Genomic DNA, 24,837 nt, shown 5'->3' with positions numbered 1-24,837 from the left:
GGGTTTTCTTGGCAAAATTCCCAGAGTGCTTTGCCATTTCCTTCTCTACCTCATTTTATGGATGAAGAAACTGAGACAGAGTTAAGAGACTCATCTGAATTTGAACTTGGGTTTTTTTGGCTCCAGAGCCTACACTCTCTCCACTGTGCTGCCCTATATAAATATATAATGTAATTATCTATGTTATATTTCATATAATACACATAAATGTGTACAAACGCATACATATGAGTTTATATACCTATAAATACATATGCATTCACACACATGTGTGTACATACAGATTTACACATTTGTATTTATATGTGTGTATGTATATATGTATGTATGTATGTATGTCTATGCATGTGGGTATACCCATCCATTTTTCTTCCTTTCTTTCTTTCTTCCTTCCTTCCTTTTTCTTTCTTTCTTTCTTTCTTTCTTTCTTTCTTTCTTTCTTTCTTTCTTTCTTTCTTTCTTTCTTTCTTTCTTTCTTTCTTTCTTTCTTTCTTTCTTTCTTTCTTTTCTTTCTTTCTTCTTTCTTTCTTTCTTTCTTTCTTTCTTTCTTTCTTTCTTTCTTTCTTTCTTTCTTTCTTTCTTTCTTTCTTTCTTTCTTCCTTCCTTCCTTCCTTCCTTCCTTCCTTCCTTCCTTCCTTCCTTCCTTCCTTCCTTCCTTCTTCCTTCTTTCTTTCTTTCTTTCTTTCTTTCTTTCTTTCTTTCTTTCTTTCTTTCTTTCTTTCTTTCTTTCTTTCTTTCTTTCTCTTTCTTTCTTTCTTTCTTTCTTTCTTTCTTTCTTTCTTTCTTTCTTTCTTCTTTCTTCTTTCTTTCTTTCTTTCTTTCTTTCTTTCTTTCTTTCTTTCTTTCTTTCTTTCTTTTTCTTCCTTCCTTCCTTCCTTCCTTCCTTCCTTCCTTCCTTCCTTCCTACCTTCCTTCCTTCCTTCCTTCCTTCCTACCTTCCTTCCTTCCTTCCTTCCTTCCTTCCTTCCTTCCTACTTTCCTTCCTTCCTTCCTTCCTACCTTCCTTCCTTCCTTCCTTCCTTCCTTCCTTCCTTCCTTCCTTCCTTCCTTCCTTCCTTCCTTCCTTTCTTTCTCTCTCTTTTTTCTTTCTTTCTCTCTCTTTTTTCTTTCTTTTTCTTTTTTCTTCCATATATCTAGCTATCTCCCTGTCTTTTTCTTTCTATCTTTCTATCTGTTTATCTCTGTCTATGTTTTACTATCTCTTTATCTTTCTTTTTCTCCTTCTATCTCTGTCTGTCTTTTTATTTATTTATCTATCTATATTTTTTAATCTCTCTCCCACATTAGATTGTAAGCCCCTTGAGACTTTTTGCCTCTTTTTGTATCCCCAGTATTTAACACAATGCCTGGTATATAGTAAAAACTTAACAAATGTTTCCTGATTGACTGACTTAATCAATGCTATTGATTTGACTTGAATAGTGAATGAATATGAGAGCATTTACAAGCATTTACTATATACCAAGCCTCTACTAAGTACTGAGGATACAAATGAAATCTTTAGACAGTCTCGACTCCCAACTAGTTTGACATTCTAACATATAGGAAAGGAAAAGGCGCAGTGGTCCATTCTCTGGGGAGCTTCTATTCCCAAAGGGGACAAGACATTCAGAAACATTAGTCACAGTGATAGCATTACATGGTAAAGGGATGGAAATTTACAAAACGGAGTCGTGAGATGTGAGCGGGAATGGCATTGCTTCCTTAATGGAATGGGGAAGGCTGCTTTGGACTTTAAAAGGATAGAAGGGTATCAGTTGGCAGTCTAATGAGGAAGATGATACATATATGCATATATATTTATATATATATATATATATATGTATACACACATATGTATATTCAGTCAAGCTCTATACAGGATAAATAGGAAATGACAGAGGGGAGACCCTAGAATTAAAAGGATTCAGGAAGGCTTCCTGTAGAAGATGGGATTTTAGTTGAGACTTAAAGGCAGCCAAGGAGCTCAGCAGTTGGAGCAGAGGAGAGTATTCCAGGAACTCCAGGGCAGCTAGAGAAAATGCTCAGGGATGAAAGATGGAGGGTCTTGTTCCTGGGACAGCCAGGAGTCTAGTGTCATTGCATTCAAAAGTACATATGGGGGAGTAAGGTGTAAGAAAGCTGGAAAAATAAGGAGTCAGGTTATGAAGAGCTTTGAATGCCAGGAAGAGGATTTGTATATGATCCTGCAGTGGATAGGGAGCCATTGAAGTTTATTGAGCAGGGGAGTGACATGATTAGCTGCATTTTCGGAATCGTTTTGGTGGCTAAATGGATGATGGACTAGAATGGGAAGAGACTTGAAGTAAAGAATCAGGGTGCCTCATCATGTGAAACAGGGGACCATCCAGCCTATATCCCTTTCACTTAGAGTCCAGGAGAAGGAACCTAGAAAAGTTGGGGCTTGCCCAAGACCACACCGCCACCAAGTATTAGTATTCGAAGCCAGATTCTCTGACTCCAAATCTGGTATATTTCCCAGGCTACCATTCATGAATCCATTCATGATTTCACCTGAGTTTTATTAGTGAATGGAAAATGGACGTCACATGGGTTGACATATAGTGATGAAACAGAATGCAAACTTTTGAGAAGCAGTGAAGGAGAGGAAAGGAGACAAAAGTGAAGGAGAAGAAAGAAAAGAGGAAAGAAGATGATGATTGCCTGACATAGAAAGGCCAGAGGAAACCTTTTTTATTATTAAAGCTTTTTATTTACAAAAATATATTTATTTACAAAATTTATTTACAAAACCGATGCATGGGTAATTTTTCAACATTGACCCTTGCAAAGCCTTCTGTTGCAACTTTTCCCCTCCTTCCCTCCACCCCCTCCCCCAGATGGCAGACAATCCAAATACATGTTAAATATGTTAAATCCAATATATGTATACATGTTTTTTTAAAAGGATTAGTAACATCTGAGTGTATTTGTAAAGATAGAAGAATTCAGTGGCAAGGAGCAACTGAAAAGGCAGAGAGAAAGGCAGAGATGGCTGATTCTAGAGGCGCAAGGGGACAAGACGTGGAAGTAGAGGGCTGACATCTAGCATATAATAGGAAAACCTATCCCGGGGACTGACATTCAGGAGAAAACAGGATGCTCTCTGAGGGGGTAGAGGAGGAAGCTCCCCATTGGATGGTCTCATCTCCTGGGAATGAGATGTAAGTGGCGTTGGCAGCCTGGCTTTGGAGCAGTCCCGGGAATGAAACACAAGAGGTTAAAGGTAGAGTGAGGGGCTGTGGGGCTCACTGGTGGGTAGAGAGCTGGTCTCAGAAACAGGAAGACCCAGTTCAAGTCTTGCCTCTGAAGTAGTCCTCAGCTGTGTGACCTTGGACTCTCAGTCTGCTAGGAAGCCCTCCAGGACAATGAGTTGCCGAGCAGGTCCCAGTCTGTATTGGTAGAGATATCTTTACTAGGAATTCTATACCAATGAAATCACAGGTTCAGTCTAAAAAACGTGAGGGTGGGTGAGGGACAAAAACTTCATTGATTTCAACAAGCACAATGATGATGATGATGATGATGATGATAAATAGGAATCCAGGTAAGGAAGTGGATAGATGGGCAGCCCAGAGGGACAAGGACTGAAGCCATCCAGCTTAACAATCCAGCAAAGCTGAGAGAGTAGAACTGAGGTTTGCTGGCTTTTAGCCTAGGTCTCTTTGTCTTACAGAGAGGGAGGTAACAGGACAAACCAGAGGCCTGAGAAGGTATTTCCACTACGTGCCATCTTGGGCAGATGGTCTCCCCTCTCTGAGCCTCAGTTTCCTTATTTTCAAAATATTAAATATACCCAGAATCAGGAGGACCTGAGTTCAAATCTCAGGCTCAGATGCTTCTAGCTGTGTGGTCAAGTCACTTCACTCTGTTTCACCTCAGTTTCCTCATCTGTAAAATGAGCTAGAAAGGGAAATGGCCAAACACTGCGGCATCTTTGCCAAGAGTACCCCATATGGGGTCATCATCAACAACAACAACAACAACAACAACAACAACAACAACAACAACAACAACAACAACAACAACAACAACAACAACAACAACAACAACAACAACAACAACAACAACGGCAACAACAACACCACCACCAGTCGTCCTTCATCCCCTAGGTTGTTGGGAGGAGCAGGGCAAATCACTTTGCAGACCTTAAAGAGGCAGCTAGGGGCACCATGGTGCATAAAGTGCTGGATCTGGAGTATTTCCTTTGTACAGAATGTCCTAAAAGTCTCAGAGCAACTTGAAGTTTTAATAATTTAACTGCACTTAGAAACATATTTATATATTAATATTAATAAACATATTCATGAGGAAAAACAATATTTACATCATCTATAAATATATGTGTTTATGTAAAATATAGAAAAATAATATAAGCAATAAATATAAATGTTGAAAAAATATAAATAAGCAATGATAGACTACTTATATAAAGTATATGTTTATATATAAATATATATTTCCATGTTTCTCTGTGTGTGTGTGTGTGTGTGTGTGTGTGTGTGTGTGTGTGTGTTATGGTCTCCTCTCCAATTGAATGTAATCTCCTTGAAGGTAGGATTTCTTTCTTTTCCTTCCTTCCTTCCTTCCTTCCTTCCCTCCTTCCCTCCCTCCCTCCTTCCTTCCTTTCTTTCTTTCTTTCTTTCTTTCTTTCTTTCTTTCTTTCTTTCTTTCTTTCTTTCTTTCTTTCTTTCTTTCTTTCTTTCTTTCTTTCTTTCTTTCTTTCTTTCTTTCTTTCTTTTTCTTTCTTTCTTTCTTTCTTTCTTCCTTCCTTCCTTCCTTCTTTCTTTCTTTCTTTCTTTCTTTCTTTCTTTCTTTCTTTCTTTCTTTCTTTCTTTCTTTCTTTCTTTCTTTCTTTCTTTCTTTCTTTCTTTCTTTCTTTCTTCCTTCCTTCCTTCCTTCCTTCCTTCTTTCCTCCCTTCCCTCCCTCCCTTCTTTCTTTCTTTCTTTCTTTCTTTCTTTCTTTCTTTCTTTCTTTCTTTCTTTCTTTCTTTCTTTCTTTCTTTCTTTCTTTCTTTCTTTCTTTCTTTCTTTCTTTCTTTCTTTCTTTCCTTCCTTCCTTCCTTCCTTCCTTCCTTCCTTCCTTCCCTTCTTTCTTTCTTTCTTTCTTTCTTTCTTTCTTTCTTTCTTTCTTTCTTTCTTTCTTTCTTTCTTTCTTTCTTTCTTTCTTTCTTTCTTTCTTTCTTTCTTTCTTTCTTTCTTTCTTTCTTCCTTCCTTCCTTCCTTCCTTCCTTCTTTCCTCCTTCCCTCCCTCCCTTCCTTTCTTTCTTTCTTTCTTTCTTTCTTTCTTTCTTTCTTTCTTTCTTTCTTTCTTTCTTTCTTTCTTTCTTTCTTTCTTTCTTTCTTTCTTTCTTTCTTTCTTTCTTTCTTTCTTTCCTTCCTTTCCTTCCTTCCTTCCTTCCTTCCTTCCTTCCTCCCTTCCTTCCTTCCTTCCTTCCTTCCTTCCTTCCTTCCTTCCTTCCTTCCTTCCTTCCTTCCCTCCTTCCCTCCCCCTCCCCTTTCTTTCTTTCTCTGTGAGGTCTGAAAAGCTTGTTAGCAGAGGAGGGTAATGAAGTTTCCCGGAGAAATTAGCAATTTGAATTGGACAGGTTGAATGGGTAGAATCCAACTGACAAAGTAAAGGAAAGAGGGCATCCCAGACAGAGGGTACAGCTTGAGCAAGGACCCAGAGGCAGGAAGTAGAGTTACTGGAGGCATTCTATCACAATGTTATGAGAGGAGGGAGAGCTATGTTGGGATCAGATCTTTCCCTGACTTGGTCTTATACCAATTGACGCCCAGTTCCTTCTCTCCTCCATCTTCTTGGAGTCAGGGCATTCACTACTCTCACCCTTGCCTCTCTCCCTCCCCAGATCAGCCGCATTGAGTACATCCACTCTAAGAACTTCATCCACCGGGACGTGAAACCTGACAACTTCCTCATGGGCCTGGGCAAGAAGGGAAACCTGGTGTATATCATTGATTTCGGCCTGGCCAAGAAATATCGGGATGCTCGCACCCACCAGCATATCCCTTACCGGGAAAACAAAAATCTGACTGGCACTGCCCGCTATGCTTCCATTAACACCCACTTGGGCATTGGTGAGTGGTCTGAACTGGGGGAAGGCAGAACTGGGCTGAACATGGATGTAATCATCCTCTTAAGTCCACATGGCCTCTCAGCTGGGCTATGGACTGGAGACCCCATTAGAGCAGTACCATTTATAGTACTAACAACAAGAGCAGCAGTTAATATGATGTATAAGTCATTCTTATAATCCTCTATGCTACTAGAATTGTTCTGAGATTGCTTTAAATGATCCTAAAAAGAAGTGGCTTAAGTCTCAGTATTCTTAGTCAATCACAAAAGGAAGTCATTTACCTACTTTGCAATAGTCCACAAAACATTACATTTAAAAGGATAACAGCAGTCCATATATATATTTTGAAAATAAAAAGCTATAATTTTAAAAAAAGAATAACAGCGGGGTTAACCATTTGTCCAAGCCTGCTTTCATCTGAAACCCATTGAAAAAAAAATGAAAAAGAAAGAACTTACAAATGAAACAGACTAGACTGTGTGGGTAAAATTATGACTGGGAGTGTTGGGGGTGGCAAGGAAGGTAAAGGAGGTAGAGATCTGAGATTGGGCTTGACCCAGAGTAGGAGAAAGTTCTTGTCTTAGTATTAGTAACCTGCTTTTCTATTTTGGCAAAAATCAAGTATAAACTACATTTCTGGTCATGGAGTTGGAGGAGATTATTGAAATGGATCTGGCTGCTCCCCTCCCCTCAATCTTAAAAAGAAAGTCATTAATACTTAATGCAAGTCTGTAAGTGTCTGTACCTTTGCCAGTGCAGGCTTTCTCTCCTCTGACAGCTCAGGATGCCGATGTCCCTGTGCAGAGAGATGCTCTTCACTGGTGCCAAAACAAGGCCCTCAGAGGCCTTTGTTTGACAGATAAGGAGACTAGGTCACTTGTCCAGTATCATAGATCATGGGACCCTGGCTCAAAGGCTGGAAGGATCGTCAGAAGCCATCTGGTTATTTCATGGAGGAAGAGAAAGATTAGTTCATCCAGGTCCGGTGACATTATGATGGTCATAGAAGTTATAAAGGACCTGGGTTGGAGGGAGGAGGAGATCCAAAGGTCACCTAGTGCCTCGTCTGCCCACCCACTTATGCCTGTGCTCAGCATAAAAGAGATTAGAAGGGCCTTACCCAGAATCACACAGTTGGGACATGAGGATCTTTTCATGATGGAATCCCTGTTCTTTTTGTATCACAAGACCTGGTGGGGTAGAGAGGAAAGAGCACTAGATTTGAAAACAGAAGACACAGTTATGATAATGATGGTGATGTAAAATAAGGGGATTGGATTAAATTAATTTAACAAACATATTTATGTCTACTTGGTACAGAACACTGTGCTAAATTCTAGAAAAATAAAAAATTTTGATAAGACATTCTCTAAACCCATAGAGTATATAATCTAGTAAAATCTGAATTCGAGAGCTTTCTGCCCCTTCAAGCTGATATGCATTAGGATTTTGCCTTAATAATGTGTCAATAATAATTAATAATTTGAATACACCTGTCAACTTCCCTCCATATTTCATAACCTGGACTATAATTAGTGAAGTCAGACCAAGATCCATTGCATCTTACTGGCCTGACATTTGTTGTTCCCAAACCTAGGCAGCTAAGATCTGGGATTTCTTAAAAGGCTAAGTTTATTATTCATTCATTTATTCTAATTAAATTTTTTTCATTTGACAAAATTTTATTTTCTTTCACTTTCACCTTCTCCCAATTGGGGAAAAAAAGAAAAAATAAAACCCATACTTTCGGTATAGTCAGAGTCAAGCCAAATTAATCTCTCACATTCATTAAGCACCTACTACATCCGTAGCCCCATACTTGGTTCTGGGGGAGCCACAAAGGCATACCTGCCCTTCACAGAACTTACAGCCTAGGTGCACTGTAGAATAATTGCAACATGAGTCACAAAATAATGCTCACTATAAAAGAGGAAATTCAAAGGAAGAAGAAATCCCTTGTAGTCATAGAGATGGGGATGAGGGAAGATTTCATGGAGAAGCTAGCCCCTGTATTTAGCTTTGAAGGATAGATGTAGAATTTTGCTATACTTAGATAAGGGGCAGGGGCAATTGTAGGAATAATATGAACAAAGGTGCAGGGGTTGGAAAGGGCAGAGCTTGTTCAGAGAACATAGAGTGGCCCAGTTTGGTTGCATCACAGGACATGTATAGAGAACAGGATGGGTTAAGGCTGGAAGGTTAGGACCAGACTAGGGGAGGAGCCTTGAATGTCAGGCTGAAGAGTTTGGGCAATGAGATTAAGCAGTGGGGACTATTGAGAATTTTGGAGCAAGAGAATGAGAGGAAGGGCCTGTGCATAAGAAAGATGGAAGAGAGAAACCGAAAATAAGGCAATCATTTGGCAAGAGGAAAGGAGGTCCTGAAATGGGCATGAGATTGCCCCAAGCTGTACTGAAAATTTGGCCTTCCTTTATTCATTCAGCAAATACTACTGAGTGTTGTAGCGCAGTGCCCCTAGGTGGGAGACAGAGGCAGGTTGACCTGTGTTACTCTCCCCAGCCCCCAGTCTGAGGCTTCAGGGGGATTCTTGTATGGGCCAATAGAGTGAACCAGATGGCCCCTAAAGTCCCTCTTCCTGAGATTTTAGGATTCCAGGAGGGAATGAAAATGAGGGATGGAGGGTCCAGGTTAAGCTGACATGCTATTCAAATCCAAGTCTAGCCAGACTGCCTCTTTGTGATGATGGATTTTATTTTATTAGGTGGGGGGAGAGATGTAACAAAAGAAATAACATTATTAGATGATCATTAGACCATTTATATCAAGCAAAGAATACATAAAAAAGGAGAGTATGTTCGTTAAAGATATGGATGATGGATTTTAAATGGCGGCTCTGTTGGCTTCTGCTCTCTGGGGCTGCTGATGTTTTCCCTCTTTGCTCCCTGGCTTTATGAGCTGGTGCCTGACTGTCTCCTTCCTTCTCTCCCCCTGTAGAGCAAAGTCGACGTGATGACCTGGAGAGTTTGGGTTACGTGCTCATGTATTTCAATTTGGGCTCCCTGCCCTGGCAGGGCCTCAAAGCAGCCACCAAGAGGCAGAAGTATGAACGTATTAGTGAGAAGAAAATGTCCACCCCCATTGAGGTCCTTTGCAAAGGATACCCTTGTAAGTAGCCCCAATCACCAGGATCCATTATTCCATCAACAGACATGTTTAACCATTGCCATGGGCCCGGCACTGTTCTGGGTGCTGGGGATGCAAGATAAAAGTGGATCATCCCCTGCATCCACCTCCCCTCCAAAGACACAGGTTTAGAGGGAGATAAAAGCCATCTCTGGTGCTGTCCAAGGTACTGACAGCTTCCTAGCTTCCTGCTTGGCCCAAGGCCACCAGCTTGAGGACAATGAAAGGTTTGTAGCTGTCATGGTTGAGTAATGGCAAGGTGATGAAGAAGGGACCAGTCATCCCTAGTCTTTCAGGGACATAGAAGAGGAAAACCCTGGATGATCAGGTTCCTAAACTCAAATAGGACAGTTCTAGAGACTTTTTGAAGAAGAATCAGTCAAGATTTATTAAGCTTCTACTTTATTACAATAGGACCTGGGCATATAAGTACAAAGACTGAGATAATTTCAACTCACAAGAATCTTACATAATTTTTTTAAAATTTATTTTTTAATTAACAGAAATGTATTTTCTCTCCCTCCCAATACCCTCCCCACTGGAAAAAGAAAAAGAAAGAATAATCTCTTTTACAAACATATCTAGTGAAGCAAAAAAAAACCAAAAAACAAAAACAAAAAAAAAAACAAACCAAAAAACAACAAAACAAAACCAAAAAAACACTTTACATTGGATATATATAAAAATGTTGTTCTCATTCTGCAACTTGAGTCTATCATCTCTTTTATCAGGAGGTGAGGAGCAGGTTTTGCTTTTCAAATGGGGAATATAATAAGTACATATAAAAAAAGGAGGCTAATATCTCTTTCAGTGTGAAATCTATGATTTAACTGGAACTGGAAGCTGAGTGGATGCCCATCAGCTGGAGAATGGCTGAATAAGTTATAGTATATGAATCTTTATGGAATATTAATGTTCTATAAGAAATGATCAGTGGGATGATTTTAGCCTGACAAGATTTACATGAACTGATGCTGAGTGAGATGAGCAGGACCAGGAAAACATTGCATACAGCAGAGAGATTTTGTGATAATCAATTATGATGGACTTGGCTCTTCTCAGCAATTCAGTGATCCAAAGCAATTCCAATAAACTTTGGATGGAAAATGCCATTCACATCCAGAGACAGAACTATGGAGAATGAATGCAGATTGAAGCATACTATTTTTACCTTTTATTCTTATGTTTTTTCTTGTGGTTTTCTCTTTTGTTATGGTTTTTCTCACCCAGTATGATCCAAAATAGGCTTAAGAAAGGAGGGAGGGAGGAAGGAAGGAAGGAAGGAAGGAAGGGAGGGAGGGAGGGAAGAACGAAGGAAGGAAGGAAAGAAGGAAGGAAGGAAGGAAGAAAGGAGGGAAGGAAGAAAGGAAGAAAGGAAGGAAGGAAGGAAGGAAGGAAGGAAGGAAGGAAGGAAGGAAGGAAGGAAGGAAGGAAGGAAGGAAAGAAGGAAGGAAGGAAGGAAGGAAGAAAGGAAGAAAGGAAGGAAGGAAGGAAGGAAGGAAGGAAGGAAGGAAGGAAGGAAGGAAGGAAGGAAAGAAGGAAAGAAGGAAGGAAGGAAGGAAAGAAGTAAAGAAGGGGAAAAGAGAGGGAGGGAGGGAGGAAAGAAGAACGTACATGTATAACCTAATTTTTTTTAAGAGAAAAAAATTAGAAAGGAAGGAGGAGGATGGCGGGCACTTTGAAGCCCTTGGCGGCCCCGAACAGGAAGGCCTTTCTGGGTGGCAGCGTCTCACCTCCCCTCTTCTCTCCCTTCCCTGCCTCTTCCAGCGGAATTCTCCACGTACCTCAACTTCTGCCGCTCCCTCCGGTTTGACGACAAGCCCGATTACTCGTACCTGAGGCAGCTCTTCCGGAACCTCTTCCACCGCCAAGGCTTCTCCTATGATTATGTCTTTGACTGGAACATGCTCAAATTCGTGAGTCACCCCCCAGCTTCCCCCTTCCTGAGGTAGCCGGAGATGTGGAGGGTGGGCCGGAGGTGTTGAGGCGCATGCGGCAGCGTGCTTCTGGGACCGGCCTGGCCGGGCGTGTGCATCCCTTCCCAGCCCCTCATCCCGGCGAGAGGCAGCATCCATGGGCCAGAGCATAGGTGGCCCCCCCTGGGGTAACTGCTTCTCTGTCAGCAGGGCCAGGCTGGAGTCGGAACTGAGGGCCGGACTCGGGCTCCTCCTGCAGTCCGGGGACCGAAGAGCTGGCTTCTCTCCTTCGACCCCCTCCGGGCCTCTCGCTGGGGGGGGTGGGGGTTCCTTGGTAGCTGCCTGACCACCTTCCTCACCGCGGCCCTGCTGCTCTCCCTCCTGTTCCCCTCGGCTGCCGTCCGTGCCGCCTTGCGCGTGGCCCTCTTCCTCCGGCCTCCCTGGCTGAGAGCTAGGTGCCGGGAGCGCCCATCCCGCCTTTCCTTCCCCCCCCGGGGCTGGGGGAAGGCCAAGCCATCCCTCGGGCTAATGTTCTGGCCTGGTGGCCATCTTGTCTTTGCTGGAAGGGGCCTGTAGGGCTGCTTAGCCAGGGTGGGGACCGATTTAGGATTTCCCAATCCCCATGTCTTCTGTCTTCCAAATCTCTTCCCGGAAAGGGAGCTACCCCGGGACAGTCTCATTCTTTGGAGAGAGAAGTCTGCCCACACCCAGGTCCTTCCAGCCGGCCCGTGTACTGGTAAGGAGCGGCCGGCTCGGCCCCCCTCGGCTTCTATCCATCATTTCTCAGCGGCCTCGGCCCGGCGCCAGGCAGCTGAGCTCCCCCGCTTTGTGCTCTGTCCCCTTCCAGGTGCCCAACGCCCCTGGGCACCCCGTGCCGGGCGGACGAGCAGGTGGAGGAGGTTGAGCAGATGGAGGAGCTGGGCCGCCTTAACCACTGGCCCGTGGTCTGGACCCCAAGGCCCCAGTTCTGACCCCAGGCAGGCACCGTGAGTGCAAAGCTGAGAATGTCTCCAGGACCTGTGGATAAGGCCCAGGCTGGGGCCAAAATGTGACCGAGACAGCAAGCCAGGAACGGGCCCTCCAGGCCCTGGGCCCGGCCCGCCCCAGTAGTGGCAGTGCAGAAGCGGTGTGGGCCAGTTGTCTTGGGTAGTCTCTAGGAGGGCATCCCGAACCGGGGCTCTGACCCGCCCGGAGAGCCGGGCTGACCCCGAGTCTCCGTGTACCGAAGGGGGATGCCAGACGGGACTAGACAGCCATCTTAATGGCCTACCGATGATCTCTGTACCGAACCTGAGCTCATTAAAAAGGCCTCTTCCTTACTCTTCTGGCCGTGACTGTCTCTTAATGTCGTCAATGCCAAGGGTCTTGGGCAGGTCTCCTGTCCCCTCCTAGCTGCTTATCATTTGACCCACCCCCTCTGGGGAGGTCCACTTCACAAGCTCCTCTTTTCTTCTCAATTTATTCCAACAAACATTTAGTCAGCACCTGCTGTATGCAGACTGTCCTGAGGGATGCTCAGAAATCAGTGGTCTCATTCTGACTACTTTTCACTTTGCCCTCAAGGCCTGGGGAGCAATCTGGCATTTCTCTTACCAGTCGGCTATTTTTTTTTCCAACAGAGGGATAACTGAAGTCATTCAGGGTAGGAAATGAACACCACGCGGTGAGCTAGGGAAGAAGAAGCAGTCAGGACTTGGGGGGTATCGCCACGGGGTCTAAAATGCACATAAAACTTTCCAGGTCTTCTCAGAGTGATCGTCTCATTGGCTCCTCCAGGGCCAGAAGCTAGAGACTCTTGAGAGGGTATCGATTCCGCATCTTTTCCACCGAGGGGACACGGGCCTAGAAAGCACCTGGAGTTCTCCTGAAAGTGTGTGTGTATGTGTGTGTGTGTGTGTGTGTGTGTGTGTGTGTGTGTGCGCGCGCGCGCCATGTTCCCTTCCTTGCCACTTGCACATTGGTCATTCCCAAGACATCACTACCTTTCAGAGACCGTGAGAAATTCCAGCCTGGACATCATGGCCATTCAAGGAGGGTCTGAGCAGCTGTGACTCTGCTTGACCCGGCAAAGGCCGTGACTTCTGGGACAGTAATCACAGAATCCGAGACTAGCCATTTAGTCCAATGCATATCACAAAGGAAGCATATGACAAAGGAAAGTTAATACAGCCCTAACATACTGGATGGATTGAAGACTTCCAAGAAGGGGGAGCCCTCTACTACCTCTTAAAGAAAGAGGGAAGGGGGATCCCTGATAAGCCTACTTTGAAGAAGGCTGAAGAGACTTAGAAGGTACTTCACGCTGGGACTCTCTTTCCCATCTCTGTCACTGGGATAGCAAACGATGTCAGGCCTTCAGTTTGCCTGGGAAGGTGGATGGAACCATTTACACCCACTGTTCCACGGCACTTTCCAATTGCGGTTTCATGGCTGGGCCATCTATCTACAAGTGCTAGCCGACACAGTGATTTGGAAGCCTCCCCATGTGGGAAAGAACATCTCAGAAAACAAACCGATAGTAAGTCAAGGGAGTGACCCAGGGACCGAGGGAACCCTTCTGCAGCATCCCTGACGGATGGTTGTCCAGCTTTGGCCTGAAGACCTGCTGTAACGAAGAGCTCACTACCTCTCAGAGAAATGTTAGGATGTTTTTCATTGAGCCGAAGGCCAAGTGAGTGGAATCTCCAACCATTCTAGTTCTATTTTCTGGGGCAAAACAGAGCAAAGTGAATCCCTTTTTCATGTATCATCAAAAGATCCTGAGGTCTCCCCTATCAAAGTCTCACTTCTCCAAAGGGAGCATCCCTAATTCCTCGGTATCCATCTGTACTCATCCACGAGGGATGATGGAAAGTAGAGATGTTTGATTATCGCATGATCTCCATTTCTCCCATCATTCTCTTCGCCCTTCTCTGTACATGGTCCAGCTTCTTAATATCCTTCCTAAAATGGGGCCTGGGGCTCCCGATAAGCTATATCAGGCAGAGTGTCCAGCAGGACACTCACCTTTCTGGTCCTGAGTGCTACACAGCCTTAGCTTGCATCTTCACCCCCCCCCCCCCCCCCCCCCCCGCCTCTTGATGTTCCAGAAGGAAAGGGGTCAAGATCTTGTAAGCAGCTGCCTCCATAGTACACAGAGAGCTGGATCTGGAGTCAGGAAGGACAGATACTAGTTGGATGACAGGGTCACTTAATCTTCTGCCTCAGTTTCTTCATCTGTAAAATAGGAATAATAATGGCACCTACCTCACAGGATTGTTGTGAGAATCAAATATCTGTGAAGCACTTTGCCGACCTTAGAAGTGCTACTTCTTGTTATCATCCTTGTTATTATTATTATTATTATTATTATTACTATGTCATTATCTTGGCCCACCACTTTGAAAAGAGCAGGTTAAAGATGGATACAATCACGCCATCACATGGAACTTTCAGGATCTTTCACCATGGCTCTGTCTCTTAAACTTCAGATTTCCATTTCTTGACTCCTCTTCCCTTTCCTTTCTTCTTCCTTCTTTCCCTCCCTCTTTTTCTGTCCTGAGGCTGGAAAAAGAAGCCAGGCTTAGTTCCAACCTGTGTCTGGACTGGAGAATAGACCTTTGGACTCAAGTTCAGACGTGGCCACACGCCAGCCACTCGAGAGTTTGGAAACCCCAGGAATCTTTTGACTTCTTGAGTTGCTGCTGTGCAAACTGTGTCTACCCAGATTTTACCCAGGGATAAGATCAGACGTTCCCTGAGGAGGGATGAGGGAGAGTAATGCTTGGTCCGAGGAGGGAGGGGTATGGCTCATGTGTGAGGTTCCTTTCCTCTTCACACCCATGCATCTCTCCCCACTTCGGGGTCTCCCTCCCCATTGGCTGTGTGGCTATCAGGAAAAAATCAGATTTGCAATCCAAGGATTTAGATTAAATCCTGTTTAAACCATGTCTTAACTGGGTCACCTAGAACAAGGCTCCTCCCCTCTCCCATTCTTTCCCCTGCCAAATATGGGGGTTGTATTTTAGTTCTAGCCTATGCTCCACCCTGGGACACCCCCACCCTCATGGCTTTCCCAAGTTGTTGACTCTAGATGGGATTTTTGAGGAGTGAAGGCTGAGGGGGGTTAGGCAGGTGAGTATTGTCTGAATCTTGCTCCTGTGGGGGGAGATTTTTTTTTTTTAATTTTTTTTGTGGCTGAGGCAATTGGGGATAAGTGACTTGCCCAGGGTCACACAGCTAGGAAAATTAAGTATCTGAGGGCAGATGACTTCAGGACTGGTGCTCTATCCACTGTGCCACCTAGCTGCCCCTGGGGGAGAATTTTTAAAATTGCTTCTCCTTTTATCCTGGACTTTCCTTCTGGTCACTTCTTATCACTCCAGCATTAGCTGCGGTCAAACCAGTAATCCCCTTAACAGGGGGTCTGAGTCACAGCTAATAGGGCTTTATCTGCTTATTTGAGCCCTTTCAGAAGCAGAGGTGTGAAAAGGGTATTTTATTGATAAGAGGGCGGAAGAAGAAAGGAAGTTTAGAGAGTGACAAAAGAGAGATAACATGCTCCATGGGATTTCTTGTCTGGTTGTCCTATTAGGGATCAGAGATCCTTGTGAGGATCTCGTTCATTCCCTTCCCCAGTAAATCAGGACCTGATGGTACCAATCAATAAGCATTAATTAAGCACCTACTGTATGTAGATGCTAGGCTAAGCATTGGGAATACAAAAACAAAAAACCCAATTCCTTCTCTCAGAGACTTTACTTTCTCTCTGGAGAATACAGAATAATACAGAATTAATACAAGATCATGAGAAAAAGCAAGAGAGAGAGACAAAGAGACAGACAGAGAGAGAGAGACACAGAGACAGAGACAGACAGAGAGAGACACAGAGAGAGAGAGAGACAGAGAGGAGAGAGAGAGAGAGAGAGAGAGAGAGAGAGAGAGAGAGAGAGAGAGAGAGAGAGAGACAGAGACAGAGAGAGACAGAGACAGAGATTGAGAGAGAGAGGGAGAGACAGAGAGAAGAGAGAGAGAGAGAAGAGAGAGAGAGAGACAGACAGAGAGACAGACAGAGAGACAGAGACAGAGATTGAGAGAGAGAGAGAGAGAGAGAGAGAGAGAGAGACAGAGAGAAGAGAGACAGACAGACAGACAGACAGACAAAGAGACAGACAGAGAGACAGAGACAGACACAGAGAGACAGAAACAGAGATTGAGAGAGAGACAGATTGAGAGAGAGACAGAGAGAGACAGAAAGAAGAGAGAGAGAGAAGAGAGAGACAGAGACAGAGATTGAGAGAGAGAGAGAGAGAGACAGAGAGACACAGAGAGAGAGAGAGAGAGAGAGACAAAGACAGAGAGAGAAAGAGAGAGAGAGAGACAGAGAGAAGAGAGAGAGACAGAGACAGAGAGACAAAGACAGAGACAGAGACAGAGAGAAGAGAGAGAGAGACAGAGAGAAGAGAGAGAGAGACAGAGACAGAGAGAGAGAAGAGGGAGACATAACTAACAACTAGGAGGGGCTCAGGAGGAGATGGTAGTACTAGAGCTCAGCCCTGAGGAGGAGGACCTTCCAGACATGGAGGATGATGGATTCTAAGACCTAGATGAAGATGGGGTGTTGTGTGGGAGGAGCAGAAAGGCCGTTCCGGGTATCTCTAAAATGCTTCCTTTGAGGTTTTGCTGGGATTCCCAGCATGGGGGAGCTGGCCACTCATTCGGCTCTCACTCTTCTGCTTGGGGTGGGGGCGAGAGGAGGGACGGGCCTCCGGTCAGTGATCGAGACCTTTCTGGAGCACCCTGCGGAATCGGGGGCTCCCCAGGGAGCTGACTCTCCCTCCAAGAGCAGGGGCGGAGGTGACTCGGTGGGGCAGTCCACCAGGATGTTCTGATTCAGCTTCAGGTTGAATTGATCGCCTCTCCTGAGGTCTCTTCCAAGTGTGAGGGATTTCCCCTGCGCCCCCATCCTTCCCGGCACTCTCTGGGCCTTGGGAAGAATTTTGCCTGCCTCAGAAAAGTCCCTCTTGGCTCTCTTTGGTCTAAGTGACAATATCCCGTAGATAAGATGGAGATGCTTTTTTGGTGGTTCTAAAGTAGAGTTTTTGTGAGTCCTCGTGAATTAATGAAAGAAAAACAGGAAGGGTGTGGGTTCCCCCCCTTCCCCCATTACTGCTTATCTAGAATAATTGACCTGTACTTGTTAATCCCCCACCCTGGAGATTGCAGGGGCTGGGGGATAAGAGCTGCTCTGGAAGCCAGGAAGCTCTGGGTTTCCGTTAGTCATTTTTCTTTGCTCACACGAGATTTGCAGAGATGGCATCAACCTGAAGTGGCGGAGAGGGTTTCCGGCTTTGGGAGTCCCCTATGCCAATGAAAGGACAGGTGGAGTCCCCATGGCTGTCTCTTCCCCGGGAGCTGAGGGACAGGCTCCTCTCAGCACCTCCCCCACACCCCCACTGTGACTCTGGGATTGTCTATATGTGTGACCCCCAACTTAGCCTTGAGCTCTCTCCTCTACAGATGCGGCCCCCTTCCAGTCAGCCCCCTGCCCTTCCCTGCGCTGCGCCCCGGGACCAATTAGGTAACTTGCTGCCCCTGGCTCTGGCTCAGCTCCCTGGCCTCCTTCTTTCTTTCTCCCTGAATCTGGTCTTAAAAACTGGGGAGACAGCTGCTGAAGAGCACTCCCCGGGGGGCCTCTGGGCCATTCAGCCCTTCCCCGCCCTCTCCATGGTCCCTCTGCTTCCTCGGGGCTCCTGGGTGGTCCCACCCAGATCTTTCACAGCTTGGACAAGGACCACTGTGGAAAGGGTTGGTACCCCGGAACCCCCAGGAAACACAGGGGATGTGTGGGGTGGGGCAAGGCAGAATATGGCCCCGCCCCCCCACCTGTAGACCTCCTTCTTCATCTCTTCATATTCCTTTTCTCTTCTGGCTTTGCTTGGATCTTGGTTCTGCCTTTTATAACATGCGTGATCTTGGGCAGGTCATTGCCACTTCTCTGAGCCTTCGTTACCTTCTTTATAATGCGAGGGGATTGGACAAGATGATCTCTAAGGTGCTTTTCGGAACTCGAGCTGGTGGTCCTCCCTTCCCGTCGCTCTGGTCTGGGAATCCCTTTCTGGGGGCTTAAGGTTGCTCTTTATGTGGACAAAGCCGAACTCTCCCCATCCCTGTTCTGTCTATCACGCCCTCCCCCCCCCCAGGGTGCAGCCCGGAACCCCGAGGATATGGACCGAGAGCGGCGGGAGCACGAGAGAGAGGAGAGGATGGGACAGTTGCGAGGATCTGCTACGCGGGCCCTCCCCCCGGGACCCCCTGCTGGTGCCACTGCCAACCGCCTCCGCAACGTGGCCGAGCCCGTGGCTTCCAACCCAGCCTCCCGCATCCAGCAAGCTGGTGAGTCCGGGGGCCAGGGGAGGCTGGGTGGGGATAGGACCCTAAGATCGAACCATCAGAGCCAGGAAGGACCTTCCTGAAAGGAGAAATGATTCGTGTGTTGTCAAGCATTTATTAAGCGCTTACTGTGTGCAAAGTAAGGCAAAAGCAAAAGAAACCCTTTCCCCATCACCCAATTGAGATTTGAACCCAGGACTTTCTGGTCCACTGCTACACATCCCTCCGCCTGTAGGCTGCGCTCAAGAGCATCTTTTCTATTCTTCTAGGCAATACTTCTCCCAGAGCGATCTCACGGGTAGACAGGGAGAGGAAGGTGAGCATGAGGTTACACCGAGGGGCTCCGGCCAACGTCTCCTCTTCCGACCTCACAGGACGCCAAGAGGTGTCTCGGATTTCAGCATCACAGGTGGGTGGGAGTCCTTTGCTCCCTTCCTTCCTTCGTGCCCTCAACAGGAATTTATCCAAGGGGGTGAGGAGCTTTTATGAAGTGCCAGGTACTGTGTAAAGTGTGGATGAAATGAAAAATGAAAGCATCTTGGTCTTGGAGAAATTTACATCCCTCTTGGGCAGGATGTAAAATGTGGGAAAATAAACTTTAGATGTTACATCTCAGTTAAGCAGGATGTAAAATGCAGGAAAATAAACATAGATGTGACATCCTACCTGGGAAGAATGTAAAACATGGGAAAATAAAAGTGGATGTTGCCAGTTGGGCAGAATGTAAAACACAGGAGAATGTGGAAAGATAGATAGCAAGTAATTCCCAACATGGAGGGCATTAGCAACTAGGGGAACCAGGAAAGGCTTTGACTGGAGCTGAACACAGAAGGAAATAAGAGCTTCTCAGAAGCCGAGAATGCAAGAGGGAGTGTAATGTGGATTAAGTCTGGAATGATAAATTGGAGCCAGATGGCAAAGCCAACCCGAGGACTCTGCATTTTGTCCTATAGAAAGTGGGGAGCCCCTGGAGCTTCTTGAGAAAGGGAAGTCACATGCTCAAGCTCTGCTTAGTAATACAAATTTGGCAGTTGTGCAAAGTCTGGGTAGGGAGACTGGAGATAGTGAAGCTAATGAGGAAGTGGTACTTCTGATGACCAGAGAGGAGGAGGGAAGAGAAGGGATTGGATGCAAGAGACTCGGTGATGAAACTTTACAGCTGATTGAATATGAGGAGGTGAGAGAGCTGGGAGTCAAGGATGACTCAGGTTGTATCCATGGGTGACTGGAAGGATGATGGCGTCTTCAATGAAAACAGGGAAGTTTGGAAGAAGAATTTCAGGGTCAGGAGAGTTTAGTTTTGTATGATGGACTTGGCTTTTTTCAACAAGGCGATTCAAGGCAAGTGCAATAGACTTGTGATGGAAAGTGCATCCATATCCAGAAAAGAAATATAGAGACTGAATGTGGATCAAAGCATAATATTTTTTGTTATTTTTAGTTTTTTATTTGTTGTTGTTTGTTTGCTTGTTTGTTTTTTCTTTCTTGCGTTTTTTTCCTTTTGATGTTTTTTTGTTTGCTTGTTTTGCTTAGTGTAACAAATATGGAAATAGCTTTAGAAGAACTGTACATGTTTAAACTATATCAGATTGCTTGCTGTTTGGGGAAGGGAGTGGAAAGGGAGAAAATTTGGAATATAAGGTTTTTCAAAGGTGAATGTTGAAAACTTTTTGCATAAATTTGGAAAAATAAAATACCATTAAAAAAGAGAAAGTTTAGTTTTGCACACGTTGAGTTTGGGACATTGTGTTGCTTGTTTGTTTTAATTTCATTTTGTATTTTTCAATGAACACAAATCTATTTTCTCTCCCTCCCACCTCCCTGGTCCCAACTCCAACACTAAGGAATTTAAAAACAAACAAACAAACAAAATCATCTAAAATCTCATGTAAAAATATTGAGAATCAAAAACTTCCCACACTGGCCATGGAGATAACAGATTTGAAATGTCCAACAGCCAAGTGGGGATCTGGGGCTGAAGTTCAAGAGAGAGGCTGGGCTAGATACAGAGAAGTGAGAGTCATCTGTTTAGAGATGATCTTTAAACCCATGGGAGCTGATGAGATCACCAAGAATGAAGAGAGAATGGGGGGAGCGCAGAGTGCTAAGGAAGCAAGATCTGGGTGATGAGCCACCAAAGGAGCAGAGAAGAAGGCAGCATGGGGACTTTGGTCAAGAGTCAACAACATGAGATCTTAGGGAGGAAAAAGTACCACTATCCGGTACTGCAGAGGGGTCCAGATGGCTGTGGAAGGACAAAAAGGGTTCATGGGACTTGGTGATGGTGAATTATCGGTTACCTGGGAGGGAGAAGGAAGAAAGCTAGAGATTCTAAATTGGACATGAAGAGGAAACAGATTCATTCATTCATTCCAGGTGTAGCATTCCTTCCTTATCTCTCACTCACTCCTTCTCCCCCAATCCAAAGCCATTTTTAACGAGGTTGGCAGTTGCCGGGCACCCTGGATAGAACACTAAGCTGGGTGTCCAAACAGTTGGATTCTATCCTTTGCCCTTAACTCACTTTAGGATCTTTAATTAAAAATTGAAGTACTAAAACAATAACAGCTGAAATTCATAAAGCACATTAATTATTGAATCTTCATGCCAACCCTTCAAGATAGGTACTGCATTTATCCCCATTTTTCAGATAAGGAAACTGAGGTTCAGAAAGGGGTTAGCCTTAGTTTCCTTGGCTCCAACTCCTCTCTGGGTCTGTTTGGACTCGTTCTGTCTATATTCCCACATAATCTGGATACCTTTGTCCTTCTCCAGACAAGCGTGCCATTTGACCACCTCGGGAAGTGAGGGAAAGATGCTACCGGACCAGTGTTTGCTTAGGTAAGTCTTCCTGGAGTGGCTGGCCATTGCCCGTCTCCCCAGCCTTAGGACCTGTCCTCCTGGGTCTATCCCAGGGCAGCAGTGGGGTAGCCCAGCTTCCTTTGAGAGATGGAGTCGGGGACAGAAGGAGATGAACTCTAGGGAGTCATGGATTAAGCAGCTACTCTGTACTGGCCTCTGTGCTGGTCACTGGAGATATAAAGACTGACCATCCCCACCCTCTTCCCCTGGGGACATTGGCTTGGGAGGGCAGGACCCCTAGGTCGGGCCCTAGATAGGATTTGATAAAGATGTGATTAAGTCCCTACTCCCTGCATACAGTGGAGGTAAATTGACTTGCCTAAGGTCACACAGCTTGGGAGTGTGGGAAGCCAAATTTGATTGCTTTCTTTTCCCTACAGACTATCCAAGTAGGCTATGGCATAGTGGAGGAGAAGCGGGGAGTGATGGGATACGAGAGAGGTCAATCCTAATTATTTCTCTTTCTTTGTCCCTTTCTAGTGTCTTCACTGTATTTTTCTTTTAAAAAAAAATTTTAAAAAGACTTAAAAAAAGAACAAAAAGAAAATGAAAAAAAAATCCCACAAAACAGACAACAGATTTTTGTTGCTGTTCGGGATTTTTCTTTCTTTCTTTCTTTTCTTTTCTTTTTTCTTTTTTTTCTTTTTTTTTGCCAATGGAGAAGAGACACGAAGCTCCCACTGCACCGACCTCCGGCCCCGGTGTCTGCCTTCCTTCCCAGTCTGCCTTCTACCCTCTAGACCCCTCCAAAAGACCCTTTTGGGGACGTCACCACTCACCCTTCCGGGAGCCACGCCAAGCCGCTCCCCATGTTGCCCCCCCTGCACAAAGGGGGGCTCTCCCTCTCCTCCTCCTAGCCCAGACTGAAGGTCTCTAGGGGTCAGGGCCCCTCAGCCCCCCCACCCTACACTCCTGTTCTCTGTGTCATTGTTGATCTGAGCACCCTCTGCCTCTAAGGAGCCAACCTCTGGATGAAGAGGAAAGAGAAGGCTTGGACAGGGCAGAAACTGTCTGGATTTCATTTTGTTTTGTGAAAGTAAACTCGTGACTCCCTGAGCTGTCGGCGGGGGCTTGGGTCTCTTGGTTAGACAGGCCTCAGAGCCTCAGAAGACTCCAGCTTTCAAGGGCCACTCGTGGGGTCCCTGGGCTCGTCCCTGCCCCATTCTCTCCTTAGCACTGATACTGGGGCTGTCCCGGGACGAGCTAGGGGCACAGACCCCTCCTTCTCTCCCTACCCTCTGGAGCCTGGCAGGGAAGGGAAGGCAGCTGTGACCCCGGAGCCTCGAGAGGCTTTCTAGGAAGCTGGGGTAGGGGGGTGGGGGTGGGGGGCAGTGATGGATGGTGTGGCTGTGGGTATGTCCGAGAGTGTGCCTGTGTGTGTCTATTGCGTTTGTGTATTCTCCAGGATGAGCGTTAAGGGCCTGGGAGGGTCCCCGCAGGATGCTGTGGGACGACAGGCCCCTCTTCCCCCCCCCCCTTCCATACTTCAGTTTGGCTATCCCAGTTTTGATGCTCAGAATGCTTCTTCTCTCCTGGGCTGCCCAGGAAAGGAGGGGAAAAAATCCAAGCCCTCCTCGGATCCAATCCTGCAGCAGAGGGGAACAATTTCCACTCCCACCATCCTTGTTGAAGAAGAGAAATCCTCGGGAATGCTTACCAGAGACAAATGGGAAGAAATTGTCCCTTGGGTTTCCAGTGAACCATTGGGAGCCCAACCCCTCCCTCTGTGACCTTTTGTTGCCCTGTTAGTCCAGATGTGGGGCCTCGGGGGGGGCCCCTATGGGATCCACGAGAGGATGAGATGTCCAAGAGGAATTGGATTTTTTTTAATGCTTTCTATTTAACACAAGTTTTTGTTTTTGTTTGGTTTTTGCTTTTGTTTTGGGCTATTTTTCCTAATTTATTTACCCCTCTTTCTCTGTCTTTTTTTTCTTTTTTTTAACTAAAGAGTAAATCTTTTTATTACTTTGTAATTTAAAAAAATGGAAAAAAAAATACTGAAGAACTTTGGGGGGAATTTTGTACTTTTTTCCTGTGTAAATATTGGACTTTTTGGAGCTTTATTGTGGTCGTTAATTTGGAGTAATAAAGTAGAAAATAATCAAGTGACTTGGCTTACTCCCCCGACTTTTCTTCCCATCCCTATTCTCAGAACTAGAAAAAGGGTTCAGGTAAGAAGCCCAGAGAGGGGGGAGCACAAAGAAACGCCAGCTGGAAAGGTGCCTTCAAGGCTTGCTGGTTGGATCTCCCCATTTTATAGATAAGAAAACTGAGGCCCATTTTGCACACACAACTGACTGTACCACTCCCCTGCTCAAGAAGCTTCAGTGGCTTTCTATTGCCTCTAAGAGAAAACACACAATTCTCTATTTGACATTTAAGCCATAATAGTCTGGCTCCAATCTCTCTCTCTCTCTCTCTCTCTCTCTCTCTCTCTCTCTCTCTCTCTCTCTCTCTCTCTCTCTCTCTCTCTCTCTCCTCCCCAACATTCAGTAATAATAATAATAATAAATAGCTACCTATTTAGGGTTTGAAAATACTTCCTGTATATATTGAATCCCACAACAAGCTGTGAGATAGGTGCTATTATTCTCATTTTACAAAGAAGTAACCAGAATCTTGGGACAGCTGGGCCTAGAATCTGAAAGATTTGATTTCAAATACAGCTTGTGACACTAGCTGTGTGATCCTGGGCAGTTCATTTAACTAGAGAAGGAAATGGCAAAACACTAAAGTATCCGTGCCAAGAAAACCCCAAATGGGGTCAGGAAGGGTCGAATATGACTGAAAAATGACTTAAGCTCTCTAGATCTCAATTTTCTTTTTTTGAAAATAATTTTTTATTTTCAAAATATATGCAAAGATAATTTTCAGCATTCACCCTTGCAAAACTTTGTGTTCCAATTTTTTTTTTCTCCCTTCTTTCCCCTCACCTTTCCCCTAGATAGCAAGTAATCCAATTTAGGTTAAACATGTGTAATTCTTCTGTATATATTTCCACATTTATCATGCTGCATGAGAAAAATCAGATCAAAAGAAGAAAAATGAGAAGGAAAACAAAATGCAAACAAACAACAAAAAGAGTGAAAATACTATGCTGTGATCCACATTCAGTCCCCACAGGTTTCTCTCTGGATGCAGATGGCTCTCTCTGTCACAAGTCCACTGGAATTGAACAAAATCACCTCATCGTTGAAAAGAGCCACATCCATCAGAGTTGGTCATCACATAATCTTGTTGTGGCTATGTACAATATTTTCCTGATTTTATTCACTTCACTTAGCATATGTTCATGTAAGTCTCTGTAGGCCTTTCTGAAATCATCCTTGCAGTTAGTTCTTTTTTTTTTTTTTCTTTTCTGAGGCTGGGGTTAAGTGACTTGCCCAGGGTCACACAGGTAGGAAGTGTTAAGTGTCTGAGACCAGATTTGAACTCGGGTCCCCCTGACTTCAGGGCTGGTGCTC

The 24,837-nt window shown here is 45.1% G+C and overlaps 1 protein-coding gene across 4 annotated transcripts in view; it reads left to right on the top strand.

The window, feature by feature from the left end:
• Positions 1 to 23,483, top strand: part of CSNK1E (casein kinase 1 epsilon) — a 63,035-nt gene extending 39,552 nt beyond the window's left edge. For 2 of the 4 annotated variants that reach the window (XM_074271723.1, XM_074271722.1), the window contains exons 5-12: positions 5,853 to 6,081; positions 9,036 to 9,206; positions 10,992 to 11,140; positions 17,639 to 17,699; positions 18,322 to 18,514; positions 18,781 to 18,920; positions 21,287 to 21,352; positions 21,854 to 23,483. In XM_074271723.1, the coding sequence (XP_074127824.1) occupies positions 5,853 to 6,081; positions 9,036 to 9,206; positions 10,992 to 11,140; positions 17,639 to 17,699; positions 18,322 to 18,514; positions 18,781 to 18,920; positions 21,287 to 21,303 (960 nt within the window). In that variant the 3' untranslated portion in view covers positions 21,304 to 21,352; positions 21,854 to 23,483. Of the gene's footprint in view, positions 1 to 5,852; positions 6,082 to 9,035; positions 9,207 to 10,991; positions 11,141 to 11,796; positions 11,877 to 11,987; positions 12,460 to 17,638; positions 17,700 to 18,321; positions 18,515 to 18,780; positions 18,921 to 21,286; positions 21,353 to 21,853 lie in introns of those variants that run through there. The other 2 variants (XM_074271724.1, XM_074271725.1) reach the window with 2 other exon arrangements.
• Positions 23,484 to 24,837: the final 1,354 nt, after the last annotated feature.

Source organism: Sminthopsis crassicaudata, chromosome 5, assembly GCF_048593235.1.
Source record: "Sminthopsis crassicaudata isolate SCR6 chromosome 5, ASM4859323v1, whole genome shotgun sequence".
Taxonomy (NCBI): Eukaryota; Metazoa; Chordata; class Mammalia; order Dasyuromorphia; family Dasyuridae; genus Sminthopsis; species Sminthopsis crassicaudata.
The sequence above is the reverse complement of the archived record's forward strand: the minus strand, read 5'-3'. Positions and strand labels throughout refer to the sequence as shown.